Source organism: Alligator sinensis, unplaced genomic scaffold (genome assembly GCF_000455745.1).
Source record: "Alligator sinensis unplaced genomic scaffold, ASM45574v1 scaffold64_1, whole genome shotgun sequence".
Lineage (NCBI taxonomy): Eukaryota > Metazoa > Chordata > Crocodylia > Alligatoridae > Alligator > Alligator sinensis.
In genome coordinates this window covers 1,046,852-1,060,824 of record NW_005842458.1, presented here as the reverse complement: position 1 = coordinate 1,060,824, position 13,973 = coordinate 1,046,852, and the positions used below count along the sequence as shown (strand labels likewise).

Genomic DNA, 13,973 nt, shown 5'->3' with positions numbered 1-13,973 from the left:
CTGAAGAACAGCTATCACTGTAATGATAGGTAATAAAACAACATGGCACAACAGTAGGGAAAAACTGTCTGCATAAGCCTGAAAGGAAACATTGGGAGTCGTTTTCAAAATCATCATGATAAGAACTGCTGGTGCTTCTGTATAATAAAACTGGATATTCATAAGAGCCAAAACCACTGTACCAACTCTGGCCCATATTGTTTGAAAATTTTAATCTAATTTTCATATATTAACAGGGCTAAAAACCCTTAATATTTTCACTATGTCAAAGTCATAAATTATAGTCACTGATCATACTATTTTTTTTTTTTTTTTTTTTTAAGAAACAGCTTGGCCCTGTCTACAGTATGTAATCATGTTCTGCCTTGGGCTGTGTAGCTTACCTCAAATTACTTCAGAATCTAAAAAGATTCATTTTTCTATTAAAATGATGAATGGGCTAAATGAGGTATGTAATAAATACTGTAGGTTTGTAAACAGACTTCTGTTCTCTTGAGGATGAATGTTTTACCTCATTTGGTAATTCTGCCCGCTGGAATTTTCTAGTGAAGTCATCCTTAAAATGTGGTTAGTACAGGGCTGTTAAGAAAGAGCAAGAAGGGTCAGAATATAATCTTCTTATGGAAAATAGGGAACCTCCCCTTGTCAAAGGTAACGAATTGAGGACAGGTAAAACAAATGCACTGCTAAAGTAAAGGTCACTGCCTAGCAAATATATGGGGGTGTTTGGAGCTATTATCCAAGGATGAAGGGGAAACAACTAAGTAGTTAGGACACAAGAGTATGAAACATTGTATTTTAATGAAACATCTGATTGTAACAAGGGCCACATTCACTCCTAATGCAACCCTACCAACTTCAGTTCTGATATATCAAGGGATGTATTTGGATTATTGATTTTAGCATTCAGGAAAATAAAAGGGAGAAATAATATATCTTTCAAATACAATTTTCCTAGGCAAAAACATCTAGTAATCTGATTACTATATTCACCTAAGCTACAAAAATGTTTTTCATAGAAAGATTTTGCTACCATATTGATTTTTTTAAAACAAAGAAGTTAATACACATGTGTATATGTAGGGGAAAAAATGTTACAAAATGTTTCTTTAAACAAAGATTGAATTCAGTAACATCTTTCCCAATGCTGAACTTGGGACAATACATAAAGGAAACTTTATACTGTTTTAGTATGGATCCAGATTCATAATGAAAATGATAATCAACTTTAAATGTTATGGTCAGAGCAAATGCACAAAACAATATTTCTCTGCCTCTTCAATGGGAAATGAAACTCTAATGTCACTGGCAGCTCAATAAAACTGTTTTCCAACATGTAAGGTCTTAATGACAGCTCATTTCAGCCCAGGCAGTGAAGCAAATATGTTAACAGTAAATGCCAGGTCATTATAAGGAGATGGAAATATAACTGGCCCTGTGCACTTTGGTTATCTATAGATTTTTACTTCATGCTCTCCATATCTCACCTTGACACTCATAATGACTTAAGTGATGGAATGTCAATAAGCTATTTATGGCAAAGTTACCACGTTTAAAACCACTCAACAGGAGTAAGCCCAATTGGTTTGTGCACAATTTTGAGATGGAAAAAAAAAAAGTTCTTAAAACCCCCAACAGTCTCTGAAAATAAGATTTTCATAGGATGAGATATCCATCACTAACGAATGTTGGTAGGATGCAAAACAAGAATTCTCTAAAGATTCATGAGTGCTGAAACCCCTGCTCTTTGCCAGGACAGATCACACCAACACCAAAACTAATTATGTGTTCAGACTGAACCGAAAGACATACCTTAGCAACTGCATCTACGCACAGCGGCTGGGGATAAATGTGTGTGTATATATATATATACACACACACACACACACACACACACACACACGTAATACACATCTAGGAAGGCAAGGGTGATTTTTTTTTTTTTTAATCTTTCTGATTTCATGGCATTTTTCCTTGCTATGGACATGGACATTAGGTCTGAGCAAAGCTTCAGTCCCTGATTCAATCTGGTGGAGATTCAACCTGATTCGGTGACTGAATCTCCGAATCCACATTGAATCAGGAGACCCTTTAATCTCTCTGAATCGATTCGGAGAGATTCAGAAAGATGCAATGATTCAGACGCAGAGACAGATTTAAATGTTTTTTCTACCTACCTCAAGGTCCCAGGCGGCTCGTGAACGCTGTGAATGATGGGGCGGATGGAACGTCCCACAGGAGCACGGGGGGGGTGGTCCCAGAGCGCTTGGCAGTAGACCTGGAAGAGGAGCAGAAGCACTTCTGGTCCGCTCCCAGTTCTCCCGGAGAGCCCCCTGCGCCCTCCCCCAGCTCAGTAACTGGTGCCTTCTGGGTCAGGGGGGCACCCGGGGTCCCACGGCTGGTCACCGACCCAGGGGGGCATAGGGGGGCCCTCCAGCGTGCTCGATGGTAGACCCAGAAGTGGACCAGAAGTACTTCCAGGTCTACTGCCAATCACACTCCCCACCCCCTGCACGAGCTCCTGTGGGACACTCTATCTGCCTCACCAAGCCGCACCTGGTACCTCGAGGTATGTAGAAAAAACATTTAAAGCTGTGTCTATGGCCCAATCGCTGATTGTCTGAATCGGCATCAAATCTTCAGATTCGGATTCAGACGAATCGAATTGAGGACAGCGATCCAAATCAACAAATCAAATCACTGTCCCCGATTTGGGCGGAATCCAAATCAAATACGGCCCGTTTCGCACACCCCTAATGGGCACCATAAGATATTAAATACAGAACTACTTATATTGTTTACATTCTTAAAAACGTATCACGATAGTAAATGGCCACCTCAGACCAATGCAGACATTTGCCAAGTAGGAGTTGGAGGTCGGCAGCCGGTTCAAGGAGCAGATACTAGTAAGGGCTGCAGCTGCAAGCTATACTAAGGAAAGATCAGTTTGTGCTAGGTAGGACAGACTTCTCAGGACTTCTTCTAGTGAAGGCCACTAGAACATGGAGAGAGGTAAGGATTGTCTTTGCTTTACAGATGTTCTACCCAGCCAAAGCAGCTGGAAAGTAGGTCTGGAAAGGAATTTTCACTGCAGCACTAGATGCCATGTAATAAGCACAGGGCAGCCTAGAGTAACCCAGAGAGGACCTTACCTACTTTGGCAAATCCCAACTGGAAAATGGCCTACAACAAACACTGACATGTTCCCCCTGCCCACATTTAAGTCCCTTTCTGGTTTCTAGTGAGGAACTCTTTCTGAAATAGCAAAAGACAGCAGAAACAAAGAAGCATCCCTATCAAGCCTCTGTCTCTCAGTGATATCACAGCCACTTTCCTATTTGTGCTCTAAATAAGCATTGTACCAAACCTTTTTCTCCTGCTGAGAACGTCCCGTCCCCTCCTCCGCTCCAACAGTGCATGAGACAAGACTCTCAAAAGGGATGGGAAGGAGGCCATGGATGTTGGAGGCACGTAAAAAGTAAGAGCGGAATGCTAGTGCAAGGGGAACACTAATGTTAGTGCCAAAGCTTAGAGCTGTAGTTTGACTGGGAATGTTTGAATGGGGTTTTTTTTTTTTAATTTTCCAGCTGTTCAGCACAGGCCTTTGCAATGTATTTGGCAATTTTGTTACATTTGCTCACTGCATCATACATTTTCCCAAGTGCCTGTGCCCCCCTGTAAGGGGTTTCTATATTGACTGGTACTTTTTAACGCTACTGTAATATAAGCATCAAAATAGCAGCAGAATTTGCAGCATGTCTTTTCCTTCAGCATGTTCATCCTATTGGTTTTTTATACTTCCACACGCAATTTAACATTCATTGTTTGGTTGGACACTAATGACCCTGACCTTCCTTCCAAGGCACAGAGTATGAATACTTTGGATGAGAACGTAATCAGAATAGTGTCTGTTATTCATATTAAAATCCCAGTAAAAAGGCAAAAATGATGCATACGCTATAAATTTAAAACAATTAAGAAACAACAAAGGAATTTCATACAGTGATGGAAAGAAGCACAATACTTTACAAACAATATCTAAGACCTGACCCATGGACCTAACAGTCTAGGATCCTGTCTGGAGCTAAACAACTGGTATACCAGACCATTTACCGTATTTTCTCGCATTCAACACACCCGCAAATAAAATCCACACCTTATTTTTGAAAGGTAGAAAAGAAAAAAGATTTTTCCAGAATTAAGGCTTCACAGAGCAGGGATAGAGCCTAAGGGCATTTAAACACATGCTCCAGGTGAGGGGCGTTGGGGGCGCGGACAACACTTTAATTAGAGTGCCTCCAAAAACACCCGGGGCAACTCTAATTAACATCCAGAGCGTCTTGTGCATCTTAAAAATGGCGGTGAGGGCATTTTAACTAAAGCTCATCGAACGAGCTTTAGTTAAAGCGCCTATGCCATCGTTTTTAAGCGCAGAGACGCTGATACATGAGATGCTGGATTCTGCTGGAGCGCAGTAATTACCACGCTCCAGCGAACTCGATTAATCGAGTCTGCTCCAGTGCACTGTAATTACAGCACGCTGGAGCAGCCTCACAGCTCGTGTATAGGCACCCTAAGTTTCAGCTCCCCTCCCTTTCTTGCACAACTAAAGCTGAACTAGTGAAGAGTGGTCGCCATGGGTCTCTATCATCTTGAAAAGCCATGATCTCTATGGGCATTTTTACACAAGAAAGCACCACAGCGCCAGGCGCTTTGAAATGCTCCCAGCCCTGCAACGCTTTCAGTTGTATAATCGGCAAAATGCACGTCAGAGCTGAGAAAATGGGGGCGGTGTGCTTTTGAACTAAAAAACACAGAAGGTACTTTAATTCAAAAGCGTACTGCCCCCATTTTCTGCGCGTTGATGTGCATTTCGCCACTTGAACAACCGCACGTGGCACAGCGCAGTGCACATCAGCTCACATGTGGAGCAGTTTCGATTAATCAAGTCTGCTCCAAAGCAACAGATCTCTGGCGCGTCAAGGGATCAAAAAGTACGTGTATAAATGCGCCAGGATTTTGAAAAGAGCTAAAGAGGCTGGGAAATAAACCACCGACAGCTAGCAGACAACAAAACTGCCCTAAGAATGGTTAGCTTGTGAAACATCACGACTTTTAAAAAGGAGTGGGTGTTGCTAACACCTGCAGCGTGAGGAACAATGAGCCATTAAGTCTACTGACTCCCTTGGCTCCCTGACCGGTGCTGCCACAGCTGCCGCACTGTAACGCGGGAACATAATCAAGATGCTTCCAACCCCAAGAAGAAAATCAGATTGCCTGCTTAATACACACACCCCAATTTGGGGGGTGATTTTTGGGGAAAAGGTGTGTGTTGTAGGTGAAAAAATATGACTTATAGATAGTATGAGAAATCATCATACCACTTTGCAAAGACAAAATATAGATTATCTCTGCCTTAGCGATTATATATGAGAGAGAAAAAAAACCAAACTAAACAAAATGTGTGTAAGTAAAGGAGCCAAGAAGAGAGCCTAACTAGGAATAAGGAATGCTAGAGGAGTGGGCTTTTAAGAGATCTGAAGAAGAAATTGAGGATTACTACCCAGAGCTGTATATTTAAACTATTTACATTTAATATTTAGATCTTCTATCATTTTGAATGTGTTTATTAGATCGCTGTGGCACTAACACAGGTAGAGATTAATTGCTACTTTGTATTTTAATAATCTGGCCTTCTGAGAGCAACCTTGGAAAATGAATGAATTATAATTCTAATAAGCTACATAGTGCTTCTTACCCATATTTTACAATGTTTTAAAATTTTACAAGTTGAAAAACCAGAATATAAGAAAAGTTAAATGAAATCCCCAAGCTGCTCAGCAAGACACTGGCACAGGTTAGAGACTTGGCCTGTTTCCAAATGCAAAATCTATGCTCCAGCCAACAAGGCATATTGTCTCCATATGCAAAGCATGTGTTGGCCATATCTGACTCTCTCAGATGTCGTGTGAAAGTACCTTCGTCTCCAGAGAGCAGCAATTCTCAACCAGGGTGACAAAAGACCCCTTTAAATGTACTGCACAACATTAGTACTTACACATGTGAACACCCACACAATTTATCTCAGAGATTTCAAATAAGAATCCATACTATCAAAACCATTCTAACCTGTTGTGATCTTTCTTCGTTTTTTGCAACAGAAGAGTTGCTGCAGTTGAAAAGCAAGTGAAATGTGGTTTCTTCTATAGTTGAAAAGCAAGTGAAATGTGGTTTTGAAATAGTGTGCCGCTATATTCAAAAGTTATGAAGATGTGGCTCGAGCCTAAAAAGGTTGAGGACTAACTACTGTCATAGAGCAACGGCATACTGAATTAAGGTTTACCATAATGGAGAGCTTGTATGATTTTTAAATACTGCTTCATATCATTGCCTGCATTCCCAACATTTACATCCTCTCCCACTTCACATCCAGCATTATCTGGGCTTGAAACAACACCCTCCACAAGATACGTACAAAATTAATCAACCTACTTTGTCGCTTGCTAGGTCATCCAGCCAATATATTCTCGGCTAAGTGAAAACTAAAGATGAAAGGTGACATATCTGTTAAATGAATGTGTTATAAATTTGCTAGGAGAAAACCCTGTGCCTTCAAGAAAAATTAAAAAGACCTGCTCTGCATACATTTGATATTTTCAGGCACGGAGAGTGACATGCACCTCACAAAAGCATGAAGCCAGTTACAAATGCAAAATGCCTATTGCTCCATGCAACACCCCCCCCACCCCACTTTGATTGCTATATTAAATCTCCAGCTCTTCTTTAGTCTGAGGCCCTGAAGACTGTCTGCTTTATAAAGATATTAGAGACTCTAGGATCAAATGCATAATAAATGTGCCCTGTACAAAACTCCCTTCCATTTTCCCTTTGTTCCCTCATTGTTAAACACAGTGATGGGGATCAACTGATTTCCCCTCTACAATTAACTGTATCTCAATAGAACTGCATGCATATAGTTCATGACAAGCTCTGAGACTATGTACAATAAGCATGAGTTCTCTGTGCTTAGTCAAGTGATTTTTTTTCCAGATCAATTAGGATTAAAAAAAATACCATTTACTCATGCGTTTGTTATATGGGGTAACCATCCGTCTATAGTTTTCAGAAGGGAAACATTTCCACAATCACTTCTGCAGCACTAGGCAGTAAGGCCACCAAATCCTACAAATACTTCTACGTATCCCTAACATTACTCACATGAATAGTCCCATTGATTTCAAAGGGAAAACTCATGCGAGTGAACTGAAGTAAATGCATACAGGTTTCCAAGATGCAGCCTTCATTTTTTTTCCCAACTTGAAAATGCCCATATCACAGTTTATACTCAAGTGCTTTCTAGCAAAGCAATGCCTCCATACCTCAAAGAATTGTCATAGGGATTTCATCCTGAGAATACAGGCAGTTGCAGCAATTGCTGTGGGAAGCTACAAATCTGTCAGACATCTGAAATGGCCGGCAATCTACGGTGTCAATTCCCAGCAAAAAACAGCCAGCTGTATTTCACAAGCTGGAAGCCAGAGAGGTTTTCTATATATAAATCTATACTGGGAGTCTGTGTTGAAGAACTGTATTTCACCAGAGCATGTGATTATATCACACACACACACACACACACACACATATATATATATAAAAATCACATGCTCCGGTGAAATGCAGTTCTTCAACACAGACTTCCAATAAGCTGGCACTAAGATTTGGGGCACAGCCATCCAAAATTACTCACATATGGTTTAGGTTTCCAGTTTAAGGTCATTAGAAAAAAAAATACACCTCTGAAACCCTTAGTCAGTCAATTATTTTGCCCAGGAAGACTGTCCTGTTGCCATCCCTTCATTATTAAGCATGCACGGATCAAGTTTGCAGTCATGTAGCATTCCTAACTTCACATCACATAATCTACCTAGATGTACAAAGCACTTAAGTAGAACCAGGCCAGGATTTTACCTTCCCCTCCTTTAAAAGAAAATTTAGTTAAGGGATTCAAATGCTCTCTACACACGCAAAAAAAATCTTGCCGCAACACCACAGGTTCAGGACGCTAAAAAAAGTGCACAATGATTTTAAATCATCTATTTGTACAAGGACTGTGAAGTGACAGGGGAAATATCAGCAAAAATGAAGTTCACCATAAGAAAAAAGCTTTGTTAGCAAAAGAAAAAACACCTGTTCTCTAGATTTTATAGTTTGCCAAAGGCAAAGAAAGATTTAAGGTATAAATATTTCTTCTGAAACCTGCATTTTTACATGACATTTCCGGCACTTACAAAACGCTCCGCCTTCACACGCTCCTCTTCGGTTGCGGCTCTCTCTCGGAGAATGGCTCTAGTCAGGTGCTCATTTGAAGCGGTTCGCTCTCGCTCCAGGACTCTGCCAAGTTCATCATGTACATACATCTGATCCTGTTTCAACCTACAGTACAAATGGGGGGGAGGTGGAAAACAAAAGCACTATTATAAAAAAGGAGTAGTGGTGACAACATTAAACTATCAGAAACTTTTATATTATTAAGTTCCGAATCTGTAACGCACAAAATTCTCCGTCTGGACACACAACTGAAATAGTAACAGCATTCCTTCTGACACTGGGAAAAATAGTAGAAAAAGAATATTGGGCTTTTTTAAACAACAAAAAAACGACTATTAAAAAAGTCAGTCTTTTTCCACAATATTTTATTCCCTACTGCAAAACAGCTGAGCATGCATTTGACCTGCAATACTCTGCTCTGTTCCTGTTGCTACAAGCTATAACTAAGGACCTACTTAATTTGCGATTTCATGGCAACTGTGAAATCCACAATTGTCCACAAAAATCAACTTAAAAAAAAAAAAGTAATAAAACGCTGGCTCCCCAGGGGGAGCCAATGATCCTTGCAGCCTCAGAGCCAGTCTGGGAGGGGAAGACACTTGATGGCGGGGCAGCAGCAAGATGGTAGCCACCCCTTAGACCCTCCTCCCCTCGGGGCCTCTCCACCAATCAGCGATAAGGGGTGGGGCCGCACAAAGGGCAGCCAGCAGCAAAGATGGCAGCCTGCCTCTCATCCCTCCTCCCCCCAGGGCTACTCTGCCAATCAGCAGCGAGGGGCAGGGCCGCCAGGAAATGGCCATGAAATCAGCATTTCGTGCCGCGACTAAGCCGCAAAAATGTCTTTGCCTGGCTGCAAATTAAGTAGGTCCCTAGCTATAACCACACTGTGCATCAGCACAGCCACCTGCAAAAAGGGCATAAAAACTATGCCAAGCCTAATTAATATTTGCACAGCAATACGAAAGCATGAGATGCTGTTAGCTATTTAGCAGCAAAGGATTACTATTTCCTGAGCTTGTTAAAACAGATTTTGTCCACACAAGACATCAGACCCAGGGTGTTCTGAACTTGATCACAGGTTGTTTAACAAACCCATGAGGATTCATGAAAATCCTTACAAAAATAACTTTATGACCACACCATATATAATTTTACATCTATGGAGATATACATTTTATTCACACGTGTGCATTTATACATAAATGTGAATAAAATGTATATGTCCGTAGACACACACACACCCTTTAGAAATATAAAGAAGATTAGTTCATAAAATAAACCTACTTCACATGTTGCATTACACCAAAAACCAAGATGACAACATTTGAAAGTTCTCTGCCAGTAAAGGAATATCAAACACAGTTTTTCAAACAGGCTTTTGAAAAACAGTGAAGGAGACAGGGCTTCAGAAATTTCACTGCATTTATGCATTACCAAGGGAGATTCAGAGAACAAATTATAATGTGCAGGGTCACTTTGTAAAAAAGTACCAGCATTATAGTACATTAAATTCTTCCCCAAGGAAAAGATTTAAAAGGGGGGTGGGGGGAAAAGAGAATTAGAACATGTATTACTTTTGTGCTCAGACAACCCGCTGAAACACAGCAACCAACTGGGAGTCTTTATAAAGTTTATTAAGCAGCATCTTCAATTACTCCAGCAGAAAGTCAGATTATGCAGACATGGACCAAATTCCATTAAGTGATTTCCCAAGATCCCCCAAATTATTCCAGCAGCATCAATACATCAAATCTTTTGCACAATCAATAACGCAGTCAAAACACACCAGTCTTCTTGCAGATTACAGAAATGCTGTTTTGCCTAGAGAAGGGGTGTCAAAATAGAAGTCTCAGTAGTCCCTTTTTGTTAAGAAACAGTAAAAGCTACATTTAGATGTTTCAGAGACTAAAGTACACCCCACGTCACCTTCTGTGGATTCTCCTCCCTGCATTTATTTGCCTCTAAAAGTTAGCTGCTTTTTTTTTAAAAGCACAAGATACCTACTTTTATCTCACTGCACATACTAATTACTCTATTTAAGTGGCTGCTTAAGTTCTTCACATTTGCCTGCCTGCTTTAAAGAAACCTCAGGCTTCTCGCTCAGATTCATGCCCCTTCCTTCTTTTATTTGATATTAGCTCAGTTAGTCTTTGAGACTTCTCTCTCCTGCCTTCAGAATTATGCACCTCAACAAGGTCTCCTCTTAATCTCTCTTCCAAAGAGCAGAAAGTCAGTTTTCCTAACCCTTCTAAATAATAGGTTCCTATCTCCCAGGTAAGTTGTTTGATGACTTAGCCTGACTGCTGTTATGTTCAACTTCCCTGCTAAGTATACTATAGAGAAAATGGAAACGTTCCTTTCTGCTTCTACCAAAACGCTGCATGTCCATTCTTATGAACTCAATTTAGGGCTGTCCTGTCTGACCCGATCTAAACTGCTACCGTCACCTGGCTCCAGGACTTTAGAAGTTTTTGTTCAAAAACTGAAGACTCCCACAGAATTAACAGGCAATGCCAAGGCAGTGAGTACATCTACACTCCAGTCACAGAAGGCACCACAGTAAAAAGCATAGAGAAATCCCAGCGAGGTATAGACTAGCAAAACACAGGTGTGGCAGAATACCATCTCTGTCTCTCCCCAAACTCTGCTATCTGACAATTTGGTTACCATGGTCACTGTAAAGGGCAAACGCCTCTGGCCCCATCGGCTTCAGCTAACCCTTGAGTTGTAACCTGAGCTGGATACATTCCTGAGGGAGGGTAGAAACCTGCTCCCTCTGCCTATGTGACTGGCCTCACACACCTGGGTAGGGGCTTAAACTCCCTATTGTTCCAAGCAATGCCAACATTGCTAAAGACCCTGCCAGTCTACCTGGCAACCAGTGATGCATTTCAAATTGGTTGGCTGGCAGCTCAGGTACAAAGAAGAGCTTTATTTTTAGTCTTCAGATCTTCTCTTCCAGGAATTCCATCAAGTGACACTTTATACGTGTACAGAAAAAATTGACAAAACACAATTTACGTCCTGCTTACAAACTGCTCTTCATCCTGTTCTGCGTCTGCTGGGTTTCACATGTAGCTGCCTGCTTAGCTTCTAAGCTTTTTGCGTTGGATGGCCGTCCTCCCTTGCCTAGGTTCAGGACTTAACTATGTGCAATAATCGAAGGCAAGAAGACTCTCTCCCTCATACTCAGCTGGAAGGCTGCCATTTTACTCACAATGCACAGCACTCGCACAGACTCTACAAACAACCGGTACAACCAAATCACAAAACAGGCCTACCTTCTTATCCCTAGAAAACAAAAGCTTGCTCCTTTTTGCACCCAGGATAAGTTTTAGGTAAACACTCTTGTTTTTCATTCTATTTGTTGACTCTCTGGTCACTAATTCTCTCTACTTTTGAGCTAATGATGGCACTTGGCTCTGGATTTAGGACCCAGAGGCCTTGTTCCGGGTCCCACTCCTTCTCCTGCTCCCCCCCACCCAGGCTGACCACGACCTTTCCATTCGATAATAGGCAAATTGACTGATGCACAGTGATAACAGAAAAGAAGCAATACAAACAACCAAGCAATTCTATATATCTCCCAAATCCTAGGGCTGTCATCAGAGTCAAAGTACATCTGGCCAGGACACAGTCTCCACTCTGAGGCTCTTTTTTAGGTGTTAGCCATCAGATGTTAGCAGCCTGAAGGTGGGATGCTGAGGTCCACACCCCCCACCTCCAGCAGGATGGACGAGACAGGCTGGTGGTGTGCCTTCTGTCCAGGGTGGCCTCAGGGACCCTGCCCAGGAGACAGGGATGGTGACAGAGATCCCTCTCAGGAAGGAGGATGGGGAGGGACAAGAAGAAGGAAGGGACAGGGAGGGACACTTTGTTACTCTCAAGTCCCTGCTTTTGTATTCTCCTTCCCTCCTGATGACTCTTCATCCGTGGCTATCTCCGGTTGGTTGTCTCTCTGTGGTCACATGTCCACATAGCCTTCTGGACCTTCTCCTAATTTAGTCTGTTCCCCCAAAACCAGAACTCAGGCCCCCCTGTTCTGGGGCCTTGTTAGCTGGTGTCACTTTATCTCGTGTTATGGAACAATGTGGTATACGCTCCCAGTTCCTAGATTGTTTTCCAGACTATGCTTTCTTGTTGGCCTTGGTGCGTCAGCCAGCCTGTCTGCTTCCAGGGCTGTGAGAAACTTTGTGTGCAAGACCCAAGATTTGTAGAAATTAATTAACCTCTGATGCCCATCTTGAACTATTCTAATGCATATATATATCTACACACACACACACACACACACACCCATCCACACCTATAAGCCAATTCCCAAAAAGCAAACCTTTAAATACCATTTCTAAGCCAACAGACACCAGTGTAACTAGCCATGCCAGAGTTTCTAGAACTAGGATCCCTAATCTTTTCAATTAAAAAATTGAGAACTACTTACTCAAAGTAGCAAAGCAGTATAGGAGATATTTTGAGTGATTTTCTTCTGAAGAAACCCATATAAGGTAACAGATTGGACTATTTCATGATCTAACAAGTTACATAGCTCTGTCAAGAGGAAGATATTTATTCTGCATTTTCCCTTTCATACCTCTTAATTTATATCCCTCTAAATTATCTGAAAAATTCCTTGTCCATTCTTGGTGTTGTGTTTCCCGGGAGGTATACATTAACTAAACGATACTAATTCTTTGCCAATTGCCCAAGGTGTTCATATTCTTCCTGCAATTAATCAGCTCAGAATGAAACACTACATTTCAGGAACAGGAACTCTATAACTAAGACTATGTCATATAACCATGATTTGAAGCCCTTGAATAAGCCACTTAGGCTTTTCCAGCATACAGGAGGGCACATTTTTTTCATAATTCACTTTCTATATTATCCCCCATTCTCTTTTTTACACTACAATAAGGTGAAACATAATAGACATTTGACTAACAAACTGAAATAATATTTACCATAGATACATAAGGTGTGGAAGCTGAGGAAAAAGAAAAGAAGGAGACTGTGAAATGTATTTTTCCCTCAAAAAAAGTTTACATTTTAATGAAAATTTTCACCTCGCTTACAGACTGCTTCTACACCATCGGATCAAAACAAGTTCAGAAGAAAGAAAAGGTACATTGTAAGAAGTCTTGGCAGAGCTCATAAGAGGATCCCTAAAAGATATACCCATTCCCTTTTCATTATCTTCCCCAGCCCAAGTTCACATGGTCCAAAATACTTCTCCCCAAGCACACAGCACTAACCTCACTTGAATCTGCTCTTCACTTTCTGAAACACCTTCTGGAGTTGTTCATGCAAGACAAGTTTTACTTATAAAACCATTTCAAACACCTATCATGACTCATTTAAATTTGTCAGTTTTCAGCAAAATTTTATGATTTAAATGTAAGCTTCACTTATTTGCATTATGTAATTGGGTGGCTTGTAGAAGCTTAACGAAACAAACACACGTCAGTTCTACTCTAATGTCTCAAAAACTTGCTAACATTGACTTAAAGTAGTTGTTTTCTTTCCAGTGTTATAAACTCATTTTACTGGAATACCACATGTACTTCTCCAGAATGAGAGCAAACACCCGCTAAATCTTCAATAATGAATTATATTACGACCTTCCCCACAGTGGATATTCAGGCCCA

General features: G+C 41.1%; 1 protein-coding gene across 3 annotated transcripts in view; it reads right to left on the bottom strand.

Annotated features, from left to right (window-relative positions):
* Positions 1-13,973, bottom strand: part of CHCHD3 (coiled-coil-helix-coiled-coil-helix domain containing 3) — a 240,190-nt gene that overhangs the window by 138,595 nt on the left and 87,622 nt on the right. For all 3 annotated transcript variants that reach the window (XM_014523192.1, XM_025212354.1, XM_006030678.2), the window contains exon 4: positions 8,289-8,433. In XM_014523192.1, the coding sequence (XP_014378678.1) occupies positions 8,289-8,433 (145 nt within the window). The remainder of the gene's footprint in view (positions 1-8,288; positions 8,434-13,973) is intronic.